This window comes from Catharus ustulatus, chromosome 32 (genome assembly GCF_009819885.2).
Source record: "Catharus ustulatus isolate bCatUst1 chromosome 32, bCatUst1.pri.v2, whole genome shotgun sequence".
Lineage (NCBI taxonomy): Eukaryota > Metazoa > Chordata > Aves > Passeriformes > Turdidae > Catharus > Catharus ustulatus.
This window is the reverse complement of record NC_046252.1, coordinates 373,266-389,041: the sequence shown is the minus strand read 5'-3', so window position 1 is coordinate 389,041 and position 15,776 is coordinate 373,266. Positions and strand designations below refer to the sequence as shown.

Genomic DNA, 15,776 nt, shown 5'->3' with positions numbered 1-15,776 from the left:
ACGACCCCAAAAAGTGAGAAAATGGCCCCAAAATGGGAGAAAATGGCCCCAAAAAGTGAGAAAATGGCCCCAAAATGGGAGAGAACGGCCCCAAAAAGTGAGAAAATGACCCCAAAATGGGAGAGAACGGCCCCAAAACCACCCCAGAGATGAAGAATTTCATTCAAAATGGGAAAAAAACCACTCAAAAAGGGAAAAAATCACTCAAATTGGAAAAAAATGACTCAAAATGGGAAGAAAATCACTCAAAATGTGAAGAAACGGCTCCAAAATCACCCAAAAAGTGAAAACATTCACTCAGAATGGGAAGAAATGGGCCCAAAAGGTGAAGAAATGGCCCCAAAATCATCCCAATTGTGAAAAAATTCACTCAAAATGTCAGAAAACGGCTCCAGAATGTGAGGAAATGTCCTGAGCCCCCAATTCTGCTGTGCCCTTGGATCCCCCAGACCTCAAATCCCCTAAAAACACCAAATCCCCCCCAAAAAATCCCCTAAAAACACCATAAACCTCACAAAAAACCCCAAATCGCCTAAAAACCCCAAACCTGATACTGCCCCTAAAAACCCCAAATCCTTCCCAAGAAACCTCCTAAAATCCCAGAAATCCCCTAAAACCCCAAATCCCACAAACTCCTAAAAACCCCAAAACTCCACAAACCCCTAAAAACACCAAAACCCCTAAAAACACCAAAATCCCACAAACCTCTTAAAAACCCCAAAACCCCACAAATCCCCTAAGAGCCCCAAATCCGTCCAAACTCTCTAAAACCTTTAAAAACCCCAAAGCCCTAAAAAAAACCCGAAACAGCCCCATACCAATATCCAGAGTCCATAAATCCCCCAGCCTGCAGCCGCTCATGCCCCCGTAGATGCCGAGGCGCGAGCGCCGTCCATCGCGCTCCGTGACCCCATAATCCCAAATAAACCCCACAAATCCTATAAAGAACCCCATAAACCCCATAAAAACCCCAATAAAACCCCATAAAAACCCCATACCAATATCCAGAGTCCACAAATCCCCCAGCCTGCAGCCGCTCATGCCCCCATAGGTGCCGAGGCACGAGCGCCGCCCGTCGCGCTCCGTGTGGATTCCCTGACACCCCCTGACCCCATAACCCCACACAAACCCTATAAAACCCCCAAAATCCCTTATAAAACCCCATAAAAATCCCATACCAATGTCCAAAGTCCATAAATCCCCCAGCCTGCAGCCGCTCATGCCCCCGTAGATGATGAGGCGCGAGCGCCGCCCGTCGCGCTCTGTGTGCATCCCCTGACCCCATAACCCCACACAAACCCCATAAAAACCCCAATAAAATCCCATAAAAGTCCCATACCAATATCCAGAGTCCACAGATCCCCCAGCCTGCAGCCGCTCATGCCCCCATAGATGCTGAGGCGCGAGCGCCGCCCGTCGCGCTCCGTGTGCGTTCCCTGACCCCATAACCCCACACAAACCCCATAAAAACCCACAAACCCCATAAAAACCCCATAAACCCCATAAAAACCCCATACCAATATCCAGAGTCCACAAATCCCCCAGCCTGCAGCCGCTCGTGCCCCCGTAGATGCCGAGGCGCGAGCGCCGCCCGTCGCGCTCTGTGTGCGTTCCCTGACCCCATAACCCCGCACAAACCCTACAAAAACCCCATAAACCCCACAAATCCCCTATAAAAACCCCATACCAATATCCAGAGTCCACAGATCCCCCAGCCTGCAGCCGCTCATGCCCCCGTAGATGCCGAGGCGCGAGTGCCGTCCGTCGCGCTCCGTGTGCGTTCCCTGACCCCATAACCCCACACAAACCCTACAAAAACCCCATAAACCCCACAAATTCCCCATAAAAACCCCATACCAATGTCTAAAGTCCATAAATCCCCCAGCCTGCAGCCGTTCATGCCCCCGTAGATGCTGAGGCACGAGCGCCGCTCCATGAGTGTCCCCTGAGACCCCAGACCCCAAATCCCAAAAAATCCCCTAAAAACCCTACAAGAACCCCACAAACACCCCACAAACCTTAACAAAACCCCATAAATCCTCCATACCAATATCTAGAGTCCATAAATCCCCCAGCCTGCAGCCGCTCATGCCCCCGTAGATGCCGAGGCGCGAGCGCCGCCCGTCGCGCTCCGTGACCCCATAACCCCAAATAAACCCCACAAATCCTATAAAGAACCCTATAAACCCCACATAAACCCTAATAAAACCCCATAAAAACCCCATACCAATATCCAGGGTCCATAAATCCCCCAGCCTGCAGCCGCTCATGCCCCCGTAGATGACGAGGCGCGAGCGCCGCCCGTCGCGCTCCGTGTGCGTTCCCTGACCCCATAACCCCACACAAACCCCATAAAAACCCCAAAAACCCTAATAAAACCCCACAAATCCCCCATACCAATGTCCAATGTCCACAGATCCCCCAGCCTGCAGCCGCTCATGCCCCCGTAGATGACGAGGCGCGAGCGCCGCCCGTCGCGCTCCGTGTACACCACGGCCGTGTGCGATTCCCGCGGCGGGGGCAGCACCCCGTAGGTGATGGGGATGTCCCAGGCCAGCACCCCCGAGCCAGGCCGCAGCTCCAGCACGTACAGGTCGTTCAGGTACCTGGGATTGGGGGGAGGAAATCCCATAAAAAATCCTAAAAGGGTTTTTGGGATTTCCTGCAAAAAGTTTTTGAGGTAATGGGATTTTAATGGGTTCTTAAATCCCCTAAAATGCACCCAGGGTGGTCCCAGTGTCACCTGTGCCCAATGGACAGGTGGATCAGGTATCTGAGGAAAAGGTAATGGGGTCAGGGGATCCCAAAAAAAATCCTAAAAGGGTTTTTGGATTTTCCTGAAAACAAAGTTTTGAGTTAACGGGATTTTAATGGGTTCTTAAATGCCATAAAACACACCCAGGATGGTCCCAGTGTCACGTGTGCTCACATGGACAGGTGAGTCAGGTACCTGGGGAAAGGGTAATGGGGTGAGGAAATCCCATAAAAAATCCTAAATGGGTATTCAGGGTGTAGGATTGTCTTATAAGGGGTAATGGGATTTTAATGGGTCCTTAAATCCTGTAAAATGTACCCAGGATGGTGCCAGTGTCACCTGTGCTCAATGTACAGGTGAGTCAGGTACCTGGGGAAAGGTAATGGGGTGAGGAAATCCCAAAAAAAATCCTAAATGGGTTTTTGGGATTTCCTGAAAACAAGGTTTTGAGGTAATGGGATTTTAATGGGTTCTGAAATCCCATAAAATGCACCCAGGATGGTGCCAGTGTCACCTGTGCACACATGGACAGGTGGGTCAGGCACCTGGGGAAAGGTAATGGGGTCAGGGAATCCCATAAAAAACCCTAAATGGGTTTTTGTGGATATGGGATTGCACTAAAAGGTCGTTTGGGGTAATGGGACAACCCTAAATATGCCCTTAAATCCCATAAAACGCACCCAGAACAATCCCAGTGTCACCTGTGCTCACATGGACAGGTGGGTCAGACACCTGGGCAAAGGTAATGGGGTCAGGAGATCCCATAAAAAATCCTAAATGGGTTTTTGGGATTTCCTGAAAACAAGGTTTTGAGGTAACGGGATTTTAATGCGTCCTTAAATGCCATAAAATGCACCCAGGATGGTGCCAGTGTCACCTGTGCTCACATGGACAGGTAAGTCAGGTACCTGGGTTTGGAGTGAGGAAATCCCATAAAAAATCCTAAATGGGTTTTTGGGATTTCCTGAAAACAAGGTTTTGAGGTAATGGGATTTTAATGGGTTCTGAAATCCCATAAAATGCACCCAGGACGGTCCCAGTGTCACCTGTGCACACATGGACAGGTGAGTCAGGTAGCTGGGGAAAGGTAATGGGGTCAGGAGATCCCATAAAAAATCCTAAATGGGTTTTTGGGATTTCCTGAAAAAAGTTTTTGAGGTAATGGGATTTTAATGGGTTCTGAAATCCCATAAAATGCACCCAGGACGGTCCCAGTGTCACCTGTACCTATGTGGACAGGTGGGTCAGGTACCTGGGCAAAGGTAATGGGGTGAGGAAATCCCAAAAAAAATCCTAAATTCGTTTTTGGGATTTCCTGAAAAAATGGTTTTGAGGTAATGGGATTTTAATGGGTTCTGAAATCCCATAAAATGCATTCAGGACGGTCCCAGTGTCACCTGTGCTCACATGGACAGGTGGGTCAGGTACCTGGGCAAAGATAATGCGGTGAGGAAATCCCAAAAAAAATTCTAAATTCGTTTTTGGGATTTCCTGAAAAAAGTTTTTGAGGTAATGGGATTTTAACGGGTCCTCAAATTCCATAAAATGCACCCAGGACGGTCCCAGTGTCACCTGTGCGCACATGGACAGGTGAGTCAGGTACCTGGGGAAAGGTAATGGGGTCAGGAGATGCCATAAAAAATCCTAAATGGGTTTTTGTGGATGTGGGATTGCACTAAAAGGTCGTTTGGGGTAATGGGATAACCCTAAATATGCCCTTAAATCCCATAAAACGCACCCAGAACAATCCCAGTGTCACCTGTGCCCAATGGACAGGTGAGTCAGGTACCTGGGGAAAGGTAATGGGGTGAGGAAATCCCAAAAAAAATCCTAAATGGGTTTTTGGGATTTCCTGAAAACAAGGTTTTGAGGTAATGGGATTTTAATGGGTTCTGAAATCCCATAAAATGCACCCAGGATGGTCCCAGTGTCACCTGTGCTCACATGGACAGGTGAGTCAGGTACCTGGAGAAAGGGGATTTGGGGTCAGGGGATCCCCGAAAAAATCCTAAATGGGTTTTTGGGATTTCCTGAAAAAATGGTTTTGAGGCAATGGAATTTAAATGGGTCCTTAAATGCCATAAAACACACCCAGGATGGTGCCAGTGTCACCTATGCTCACATGGACAGGTGAGTCAGGTACCTGGGGAAAAGGGATTTGGGGATCCCATAAAAAAATCCTAAATGGGTATTCAGGGTGTGGGATTGTCCTATAAGGGGTAATGGGATTTTAATGGGTCCTTAAATCCCATAAAATGCAACAGGACGGTCCCAGTGTCACCTGTGCCCAACGTACAGGTAAGTCAGGTACCTGAGGAATTGGGATTTGGGGTCAGGGGATCCCAGAAAAAATCCTATAATGGCCTATAATGGGGGATGTCGTTTTTGGGGTGCCCCCACGTTTTGGGGTTCTCCCCCAGGTTTTGAGCTGCCCATACCTGGGGATGTTGGTTTTGGGGTGCCCCCGTTTTTGGGGTCCCCGTACCTGGGGATGTTGTTTTTGGGGTGCCCCCCGTTTTTGGGGTGCGCCTACTGTGGGATGTTGTTTTTGGGGTGCCCGTACCTGGGGATGTTGTTTTTGGGGTGCCCAGGTCTTTGGGGTGCACCTACCTGGGGATGTTGTTTTTGGGGTCCCCCCTGTTTTTGGGGTGTCCCTACCTGGGGATGTTGTTTTTGAGGTTATCCTCCAAGGTTTTAGGGTGCCCCCAGATTTCTGGGGTGGCACCTCCCAGGTTTTAGGGTGCCCCCGGGTTTTGGGATGCCCGTACGTGAGGATGTTGTTTTTGGTGTCCCCCCCGTTTTTGGGGTGTCCCTACCTGGGGATGTTGTTTTTGGGATGCCTAGGTTTTGGGGTGCCTGTACCTGAGGATGTTGTTTTTGGGGCACCCTCCCCAGGAGTTTTTGGGGTGTCCCCAGTTTTTCATGTGCCCCTACCTGGGGATGTTATTCCTGGGGTGCCCCCAGTTTTTGGGGTGCCCGTACCTGGGGATGTTGTTTTTGGGGTGCCCGTTCCTGGGGATGTTTTTGGGGTGCCTGTTCCTGGGGATGTTGTTTTTGGGGTGCCCAGGTTTTTGGGGTGTCCGTACCTGGAGATGTTTTTGGGGTGCCCGTACCTGGGGATGTTGCTCTTGGTGTCCCCCCCGGTTTTTGGGGTACCTGTACCTGGGGATGTTGTTTTTAGGGTCCCCCCCGTTTTTGGGGTGTCCCTACCTGGGGATGATGTTCTTGGGGTGCCCCCCCAGGTGTTTTTGGGGTGCTCCTACCTGGGGATGCTGTTTTTGGGGTGTCCCCCAGTTTCTGGGATACCCCTACCTGAGGATGTTGTTCTTGGGATGTCCCCCAGTTCTTGGGGTGCCCTTACCTGGGGATGTTGTTTTTGGTGTCCCCACTGTTTTTGGGGTGCCCATACCTGGGGATGTTGTTCTAGGGGTGCCCCCAGTTTTTGGGATGTCCCCCTGGTTTTTGGGGTGTCCCTACCTGGGGATGTTGTTTTTGGGGTGCCCGTACCTGGGGATGTTTTTGGGGTGTCCCTACCTGGCGATGTTGTTTTTGGGGTGCCCCCAGTTTTTGAGATCCCCCCCCTGTTTTTGGGGTGTCCCTACCTGGGGATGTTGTTTTTGGGGTGCCCCCAGTTTTTGAGATCCCCCCCCTGTTTTTGGGGTGTCCCTACCTGGGGATGTTGTTTTTGGGGTGTCCGTACCTGGGGATGTTGTTTTTGGGGTGTCCCCAGTTTTTGGGATGTCCCCCCTGTTTTTGGGGTGTCCCTACCTGGGGATGTTGTTCTTGGGGTCCTCGCTGTCGTTGGCCAGCCCCCCGAACAGGTAACATTTGTTGCCCACCAGGGAGAAGCTGTGGCCCAGCCGGGGGCAGGGGGGGGGCCCATTCTTGGGGGTCTTCGCCTTCAGCCGCTTCCACTCCCACCTGGAGGCCTGCAATTGGGGAGGGGGGAGCTGGGGACCCCAAAATTGGGGGGTCCCAGGGGTCCTGAAAGGGTCTCCAGGTGTTTGGGGAGGGGTCCCAGGGGGTCACCCATGGGTTGGGGGGGTCCCCAAGGGGTCACCCATGGGTTGGGGGAGTCCTGGGGGGTCCCGGGGGGGGTCTCCCATGGGTTGGGGGGGGGTCCCAGGAGTCACCCATGGGTTGGGGGGGGTCCAGGGGTCCTGAAAAGGTCCCCAGGTGTTTGGGAAGGGGTCCCAAGGGGTTGCCCATGGTTTGGGGGGGGTCCTGGGGGGTCCCCACGGGGTCACCCATTGTTTGGGGGGGTCCTGAGGTGTTTTGGGGGGGTCCCAGGTTTTTTGTGGGGGGTCCTGGGGGTTCCAAAGTATCTGTGAGGGCTCCTAAGGGGGTCCTGGGATGTTCTGGGGGCTTCCCAGGGGAGTTCTGGGGTGTTCAGAGGGGGTTCAGGCATTTCCTAAGTGTTCAGGAGGGGTCCCCAGGGGGTCCCAGGTGTTTCCCAGGGGTTCAGGTGAATTCCCAGGTGTTCAGGTGAATTCCCAGGTGTTCAGGGGGTCCCCAGGGGGATTCTGAGGTGCTCAGGGGGGGTCCCAGGGGGTTGCCCAGGTGTTATGGGGGGCTCCCAGGGTGGTCCCCAAGTGTTCAGGGGGTCCCCAGGGGATTCCCCAGGTGTTCAGGGGGGGTTCAGGGGGCTCTCAGTTGTTCAGGGGGATCCCCAGGGGTTCCCCAGGTGTTCAGGGGGATTCCCATCACGGTCCCCAAGTGTTCAGAGGGGGTCCCCCACAGGGTTGCCCAGGTGTTATGGGGGGCTCCCAGGGTGGTCCCCAAGTGTTCAGAGGGTCCCCAGGGGATTCCCCAGGTGTTCAGGAGGGGTTCAGGGGGCTCCCAGGTGTTCAGGGGGATCCCCAGGAGTTCCCCAGGTGTTCAGGGGGATTCCCAGGGATTCCCAGGGGTTCAGGTGTTCCCCAGGTGTTCAGGGAGGGCTCAGGTGCTCCCCAGGGGTCCTCCAGGTGTTCAGGGGTTTCCCAGGTGTCCAGGGAGTTCCCCAGGTGTTCAGAGGGGTTCCCCAGGTGTTCCCCAGGTGTCCAGGGGGTTCCCAGGGTTTCCCAAGGTGTTCAGAGAGGGTTCAGGTGGACTCTCAGGTGTTCCCCAGGCATTCAGGGGAATTCCCAGGTGTTCCCCAGATGTTCCCCAGGTGTTCAGGGGGATTCCTCAGGCGCTCAGGGGGGTTCAGAGGTGTTCAGAGGCGTTCCCCAGGTGTCCAGGGGTGTTCAGGTGTTCCCCAGATGTTCCCCAGGTGTTCAGGGGGATTCCTCAGGTGCTCAGGGGGGTTCAGGGGTGTTCAGGGGGATCCCCAGGGGTTCCCAGGGGTTCAGGTGTTCAGGTGTTCCCCAGGTGTCCAGGGGTGTTCAGGTGTTCCCCAGGTGCTCAGGGGTGTTCAGAGGTGTTCCCCAGGTGTTCAGGGTGTTCCCCAGGTGTTCAGGGGGGTCCCCAGGTGCTCAGGGAGGTTCAGGAGTGTTCAGAGGGGTTCCCCAGGTGTTCCCCAGGTGTTCCCCAGGTGGATTCAGGAGGGGTTCAGGGGGTCCCCAGGTGTTCAGGAGGGGTTTCAGGAGTGTTCAGAGGGGTTCCCCAGGTGCTCAGGGGGTCCCAGGGGTCCCCAGGACGCACCTGCAGCTCGTAGAGGTCGTTGCTGTACTTGCCGTACTCCACCATGCCCCCGAAGACGAGCAGCCGCGTCCCGTCGCACACGAAGCCGTAGGCGGCGCAGCCCGGGGGGATGTCCCCGCGCACGGCCGGGATGAACCACTGGTTGGTGGCTGGTGGGGACAGAATGGGGACAGGGACAATGTCAGAATGACACCCAAATCACAGGATGAACCACTGGTTGGTAGCTGGTGGGGACAAAAATGGGACAGGGACAATGTCAGAATGATCCCCCAAACCATGGGATGAACCAAGGGTTGGTGGTTGTTGGGGACAGGGACACTGTCAGAATGACCCCCCAAAACTGAACCACCGGTTGGTGGCTGTTGGGGACAGAATGGGGACAAGGGACAGCGTCAGAATGACCCCCCAAACCACAGGGATGAACCACTGGTTGGTGGCTGCTGGGGACAAAAACAGGGACAATGTCAGAATGACCCCCCAAACCACGGGATGAACCACTGGTTGGTGGCTGGTGGGGACAAACAGGGGACAGGGACATGGTGACAATGATTCCCCAAAATCCCGGGATGAACCACGGGTTGGTGGCTGCTGGGGACAGAATGGGGACAGGGACACAGGGGGAACACCAGGGACCCCCCCTGTGTTCCCCAGCCCCCACAGGAACCCCCAGGACCCCCCTGTGCCCCATAGGACGCCCATAGGACCCCTCTGTGCCCCCGTCCAGACCCCATAGGACCCCCTCAGGACCCCCCCGTGCCCCCCCAGGACCCTCCCAGTCCCCATAGGACCCCCCCCCCGTGCCCTCCTAGACCCCATAGGACCCCCCAGGACCCCATAGGACCCCCCCACAATGCCCCTCAGGACCCCCCTGTGCCCCCCCAGGACCCCTCTGTGCCCCTTAGGACCCCCTCAGGACCCCCCTGTGTCCCATAGGACCCCCTCAGGACCCCTCTGTGCCCCATAGCACCCTTTCAGGACCCTCCCAGCCCCCCCAGGACCCCCCCCCAGCCCCACCTGTGTTGTAGACGTGCAGCTCATCCACGATTCCCTCGTTGCCCCCCCCGAACACCACGATGAGCTCCTTGATGGCCACGGCCCGGTGGCCGTGCCGGGGCCGGGGCACGGGCCCAGCCCAGCCCACCACGCGCTTCCAGCGCGGCTGCAGCGAGGGGGGGCCCGGGGGGGCCCGGGGAGGGGAGCCCCCCCCGCCCAGGCCTGCCATGGGTGCCCCGCTGCCTGTCCTGGGGGGGGAAAAATGGTAAAAATCCAAATAATGACCCAAAATCCAACCCTGCTGCCTGTCCTGGGGGGGTCAGACATGGGAGAAATCATAAAAATCCAAATAATGACCCAAAATCCACAGACCCCCCCCCCAACCTAGGCCTGCCATGGGTGCCCCGCTGCCTGTCCTGGGGGGGGGAAAAATGGTAAAAATCCAAATAATGACCCCAAATCCTCCCCCACTGCCTGTCCTGGGGGGGAAAAAATCATAAAAATCCAAATAATGACCCAAAATCCCTCACTACTGTCTGTACCGGGAGGGTCAGACAGCGGGAAATCATAAAAATCCAAATAATGACCCCAAAATCCAACCCTGCTGCCTGTCCTGGGAGGGTCAGACAGCGGGAAATCATAAAAATGCAAATAATGACCCCAAAATCCCATCCCTACTGCCTGTCCTGGGGGGGTCAGACATGGGATAAATCATAAAAATCCAAATAATGACCCCAAAATCCCATCCCTATTGTCTGTACTGGAGGCGGTCAGACAAGAGAAAAATCATAAAAATCCAAAATATTACACTAAACCCCTCCCTCAGAAACAGTGACACCCCCCACTGTCTGTCCTGGGGGGACAGGGGGAGTCAGACAGGGGGGAAATCGTAAAAATCTAAATAATGACCCCAAAATCCAACCCTGCTGCCTGTCCTGGGAGGGTCAGGAATGGGGGAAATCGCAAAAATGCAAATAATGACCCCAAAATCCAATCCTACTGTCTGTCCTGGGGGGGGTCAGGAATGGAGGAAATCATAAAAGCCTAAATAATGACCCAAAATCCCACTCTGCTGCCTGTCCTGGGGGGAACAGGGGGGGTCAGGAATGAGGGAAACCCCAAAAATCAAAAATATTACCCCATAAACCTCCCCCACTGCATGTACTGGGGGGACAGAGGGGGTCAGGAATGGGGGATACCCCCAAAACTCCAAAATATTACACTAAACTCCTCCCCCACTGCCCGTCCTGGGAGGACAGGGGGAGTCAAACAGGGAAGAAATCATAAAAATCTAAATAATGACCCCAAAATCCAATCCTACTGTCTGTCCTGGGAGGGTCAGGAATGGGGGAAATCGTAAAAATGCAAATAATGACCCCAAAATCCAACCCTGCTGCCTGTCCTGGGGGTACAAGGGGGGTCAGGGGTGGGGGATACCCCAAAAATCCAAATAATGACCCCAAACCCACCATGTTCCCTGTACTGGGGGGGGTGTGTCAGACAGGGGGAAACGCCAAAAAACCCCAAAATGACCCCAAACCCCACCCCCACTCTATGTACTAGGTGAATACATATGGTCAGACATCGGGGATATGCCAAAAATATCCAAATAATGACCTCCAGCCCCACCTCCACTGCCTGTCCTGGGGGGTACATGGGGGGTCAGGAATGGGGGAAATCATAAAAATCCAAATAATGACCCCAAATCCAACTCTGCTGCCTGTCCTGGGGGGGACACGGGGGATCAGATGTGTGGGATGCCACAAAAAATCCAAAATATGACCCCAAAACCCCACCCCCACTGCCTGTCTTGGGGGGACGTGAGGGGGTCAGACATGGGGGAAACCCCAAAAATCCAAAATATGAACCCAAACTCCACCCTGCTTCCTGTCCTGGGGAGTAAGACATGGGGGATACCCCAAAAAATCCAAAATATGACCCAAAACCCCACCCCCATTGCCTGTACTGGGGGGGACATGGGGGATCAGGAATGGGGGAAATAATAAAAATCCAAAATATTACACTAAACCCCTCCCCTGCTGCCTGTACTGGTGGGACAGGGGGGATCAGATGTGGGAGATACTCCATATATCAAAAATATGACCCAAAAATCATCCCCCACTGCTCATCCTAGGGGGACAGAGGGGTCACACAAGGGGGAAATCCCAAAAATGTCCAAAATGACCCAAAATCCAACTCTCACAAACACTGACACACCCCCCCATTGCATGTACTGGGGGAACACGGGGCTTCAGATGTGTGGGATGCCACAAAAAATTCAAAATATGACCCCAAACTCCACCCCACTGCTTGTCCTGGGGGGGAAAGGGGGGGGTCAGGCGTGGGGGAAACCCCAAAAATGTCTAAAATGATCCCAAGCCCCACTCCCACTGCCCATCCTGGGGGGTCAGACATGGGGGATACCCAAAAAATCCAAAATATGACCCCAAACCCCACCCCCAGTGCCTGTCCTGAGGGGGACAGGGGAGTTCAGATGTGAGGGAAACCCCAAAAATCCAAAATATGGCCCAAAATCCTCCCCCACTGCCTGTACTGGAGAGTCAGACATGGGGGAAACTCAAAAAATTAAAAATATGACCCCAAACTCCACCCCCACTACCCATCCTGAGGGGTCAGACATGGGAGAAACCCCAAAAATTCCAAATAATGACCCCAAACCCACCCCATTCCCTGTCCTGAGTGGAATACAAGGAGTCAGACACGGGAGTCCCCAAATTCCAGGCTCACCTCTGACCCCCCCCACCCCAAAATCCCGCCCAGAATATTTAATTTAATATTTAATTAAATATTTAATTACACCCCGCCCCTCCCCCTCCAGTATCGCAATTACCCCAAAGAGTTAATTTTAATTAACTCCCCCCCCAGGAGGGGGAGGGACAATCGGGGAGGAGTCAGGCTGAGGGGGAGGGGGCGTTTATTCCTCCCCGTTCATTACTTTCTTCATTATGTCGCTTCTTAATTACCCCCCCTGCACTGCCCAATCTCCCCTCCCCCCCCCTCGCGAAATTTGCATCTCTTAAGATTGATTCCCCCTCCTCAAATTCCCCCTCAAGTTCATCTCCCCCTCCTCAAATTTCCCCTCAGGCCGTGCCCCCCCCCTTCAGGTGTCAAACCCCTCCCCCCACCCCAAATTGCCCCTCAGGTCATGTCCCCGCCCCCCACCTCCATAGCCCCCCACCCCAAATTCCCCCTCAGGCCAGGACCGCCCCCTCCCCCCAGGTTCATCTCCCCCCTCCCCAATTCCCCCTCAGGCCATGCCCTCTCTTCAGTGCCCAACGCCCCCTCAGGTTGATCTCCCCCCACCCCAAATTCCCCTCAGGCCGTGCCCCTCCCTCAAGTTCATCTCCCCCCTCCCCAATTCCCCCTCAGGCCTTGCCCCCCCTCTCAGGTTGATCTCCCCCCACCCCAAATTCCCCCTCAGGCCGTACCCCCTATTCAAGTTCATCTCCCCCCTCCCCAAATTCCCCCTCAGGCCGTGCCCCCCCCCCCCTCACTGCCCAACCCCCACCCCGGCCCTGCCCCTCCCCTCACGCGCCCTCCCCCCCCCCTCAGGCCCCTGCGCGCCGCCATCTTGTCTCTGCCCGGGCGGAAAATGGCGGCCGCCTCCTCCCCCCCACCGCCGCCCCCCCCGCTCACCGCGACCCCGCGGCCGCCTCCCCCTCCCGGCCCGCGGCCGCTCCCCGATTCCCGGCGGCGGCTCCGGGGGTCGCGCGGCTGCGGCGTGTCCCGGCGCGGGGCTGCGGCTGACGGAGGAGCGCGGCGGCGGCGGCCCCTCACGCCGCCCTGGGAGCCGCCATCTTGCGCCTGTGTCCGGCGGCCGCGGCGGGTGGGCGGGAAGCGACGGGAGTGGGCGGGGCCAGCGCGGACACGCCCCCTCCAGACCCGGGCGGCGCCATCTTGGCCCGGGACGGGGGGCGACATTGTGGGGAAGGAGGGACGGGAGGAGGCGGCGGCATTTTTGGCATGGGGACCGGGAGGAGTTTCGCCATCATCTCGGCGGATACCGGGCCGGGCCCGGTAGCGGCGGGGCCGGCAGGAGCGGTGGAGGGGCGCGGGGGGTGGAACTGTACGGAGCCCCCTGAAGGGGCGCGGCCATGGCGCCAAAGGAGGGGGGGTGTGGTCACGGGAGGGCGTGGCCACGCCCACTCCAGCCGCCTCTTAAAGGAGCCGCCCCCCCAGCCCGCCTTTTGCGCGGTTTTCCCTCCTTCTCGCCCTCCCCAAGCGCCGCCATCTCCCGGTACCGCCCCCTCCCAGCCTTCTCGCAGCACCATAACCGCTCCCCGACATTCCCGGCCTCGTCCCCCCGCACACACCGAATCCCCCGCGGCCTGGCTGCCGGTAGCGCGGCCCGTTTCCCGGCGGCGCAGCGCCGTACGGAGCGCTCAGCCCGCCATGGGCGCTGCCATATTGGGCACCCCGCCTCTCTTTGGGAACCGCCCCCTCCTCAAACCGCGCTCCCTGCTCCTCATCTACCCCGGGCCGTTCCCGCTCTTCCTGCCGCACCCCGGGGTTAACGGGACGCCTGAGCGGCTCTGAGGCATCATGGCCCCGCGGCACCGAGCGGCTCAAACGAGCCGGGGAGCCCCGGCGCTGCCATCGCCCCCCGCCCCCCCGTACTCTCAAGATGGCGGAGCGCGGGACCCGGATGCGGCGGCCCCTCCCAGCATGGCGCCCCGGGGGCGGTGGGGGGGAAAGGACCCGGATGTCGGCGCACGGCGCCGCCATGACACCCCGCACGTCCCCTCCAAAGATGGCGCCGCCCATCGGGCACAACAGATACGCCGTTTCGGCCCCCACGGGCCCCCTGCGCCCTCTACCCTCCCTGTCGACACTCCCCTTTTCATTCCGCCCTTACCGGGTGCGGCTCCGCTACCGCAGGGGCTCCAAGGCGGCGGAGCAGCCGGTGCCCGGGTGCGCGGGGGAGGGGTCACAAGATGGCGGCGCGCTGCTGTGGGAAGGGGGGGTCCAAGATGGCGCCGCCCGGTGCCCGGATCTTCCTCCTCCTCCTCCTCCTCTTCCTCCTCCTCGCCGCACGCACAAGATGGCGGCGCCTGCCCGGGACGGGAGCGGAGCTTTGGGTGCTCCCCGCACTCTTCGCTCAGGCCCCGCCGCCCCCTCCTCTCGTCCCCCCTCCGGAACAGCCCCGATGCGGCGCCCCAAGATGGCGCAGGTGGGAGCCCGCAGCACCGCGGCGGCCCAAGATGGCGGCGGCCGCGGGACCCGGATGCGCCGCTCTCCGCGCCGCTTCGCCGCCGCTCCGCACCTGCAGCCACCCGCCGCCTGCCGACCCCGGGCGCCGCTTGCCGCCGCCTCCGCCTCTCGCTCCGGGCCACCGCCGCCGCGCTGAAAGCCGAGAAAAGCTCTCCCGCCGCGCCGGCTACTGGCGCTTGGGAGCCGCCATTTTGGACGCGTCTCCTCCACCCGTCACAAAGATGGCGCCTGCCAGGCCCCGGATGGTGGCGCTTAACGGCTGCGGCGCTCACTGCGCGTGCGCTACCGCGCCGAGCACAACAGCGCATGCGCGGCTCCGCCTTTTTTGCGCATGCGCAGTTTCCGCCGTTCCACTAACGGATTTTTGTTCAAACACCCGAATTTGGCGCTTTTCGCCCCAGTTTTGCCCTTCCGGACCCCAAAATGTTCCCGGGTGGGTGGAGAGACGAGAGGAGAATGGGGGCATTCCTCGGCACGGGGTTCGGGAGGAAGGTCCCATGGTTCGGGAGATTTTGGGGAAAATTTCAGGAGTTTTGGGAGGTGTCCTGTCCTCCCCCTCACTGCTGGTTCAGGTGTGACAATAAACCCCCAGGTGTGACAATAAACCCTCAGGTGTGACAATAAACTGCCAGGTGTGACAAACACTTCCCCTGAGGGCTCCGAGAGGAGGATCCGGCGGTTTAGGAGTTTTTTTTGAGAGGGGGTTTGAGCCCAGCCAGAAATGAGTCTGGGGGGAGAAACCCGGCAACCTCAGGGGGGTCCAGGGCCTTTCTGGGGGAAATTTTGGAGGTCCCAGTCCATCCCAGTGCCACCCAGTCTCAGCCCAGCTGCATTCCAGTCCTTCCCAGTGTCATCCCAGTGCCATCCTAGCCCACTCCAGTGACTCTTCAATGGTCTCCCGTCTATCCCAGTCCATTCCAGTTCGTCCCAGTCTCTCCCAGTCTATTCAAGTCCATCCCAATGCCATCCCAATCCATCCCAGTTCCTCCCAGTCCTTCCAGTCTATCCAACTCCATCCCAGTTCGTCCCAGTCTCTCCCAGTCCCGCCGCCTCCATCGGCCCCGCCCCCAGGCCCCGCCCCTCGCAGTCGCCGCCATTTTTTTGTGTGGCGGAAGCTCCGCCCCCCGCGGTTACCGCGGCAACGGCGCCATCTTGAGTGTGGCGGGAGCACCCC

The 15,776-nt window shown here is 57.4% G+C and overlaps 1 protein-coding gene across 1 annotated transcript in view; it reads right to left on the bottom strand.

Moving 5' to 3' along the window:
- The window catches only part of HCFC1 (host cell factor C1), a 48,292-nt gene extending 33,474 nt beyond the window's left edge, over nucleotides 1–14,818 (bottom strand). The window contains exons 1-6 of the mRNA XM_033083457.2: nucleotides 14,655–14,818; nucleotides 14,247–14,442; nucleotides 9,392–9,618; nucleotides 8,378–8,526; nucleotides 6,524–6,684; nucleotides 2,398–2,606 (exon numbers count right to left, since the gene is read on the bottom strand). Of these exons, the coding sequence (XP_032939348.1) occupies nucleotides 2,398–2,606; nucleotides 6,524–6,684; nucleotides 8,378–8,526; nucleotides 9,392–9,599 (727 nt within the window). The 5' untranslated portion in view covers nucleotides 9,600–9,618; nucleotides 14,247–14,442; nucleotides 14,655–14,818. The remainder of the gene's footprint in view (nucleotides 1–2,397; nucleotides 2,607–6,523; nucleotides 6,685–8,377; nucleotides 8,527–9,391; nucleotides 9,619–14,246; nucleotides 14,443–14,654) is intronic.
- Between the last annotated feature and the right edge of the window lie 958 nt (nucleotides 14,819–15,776).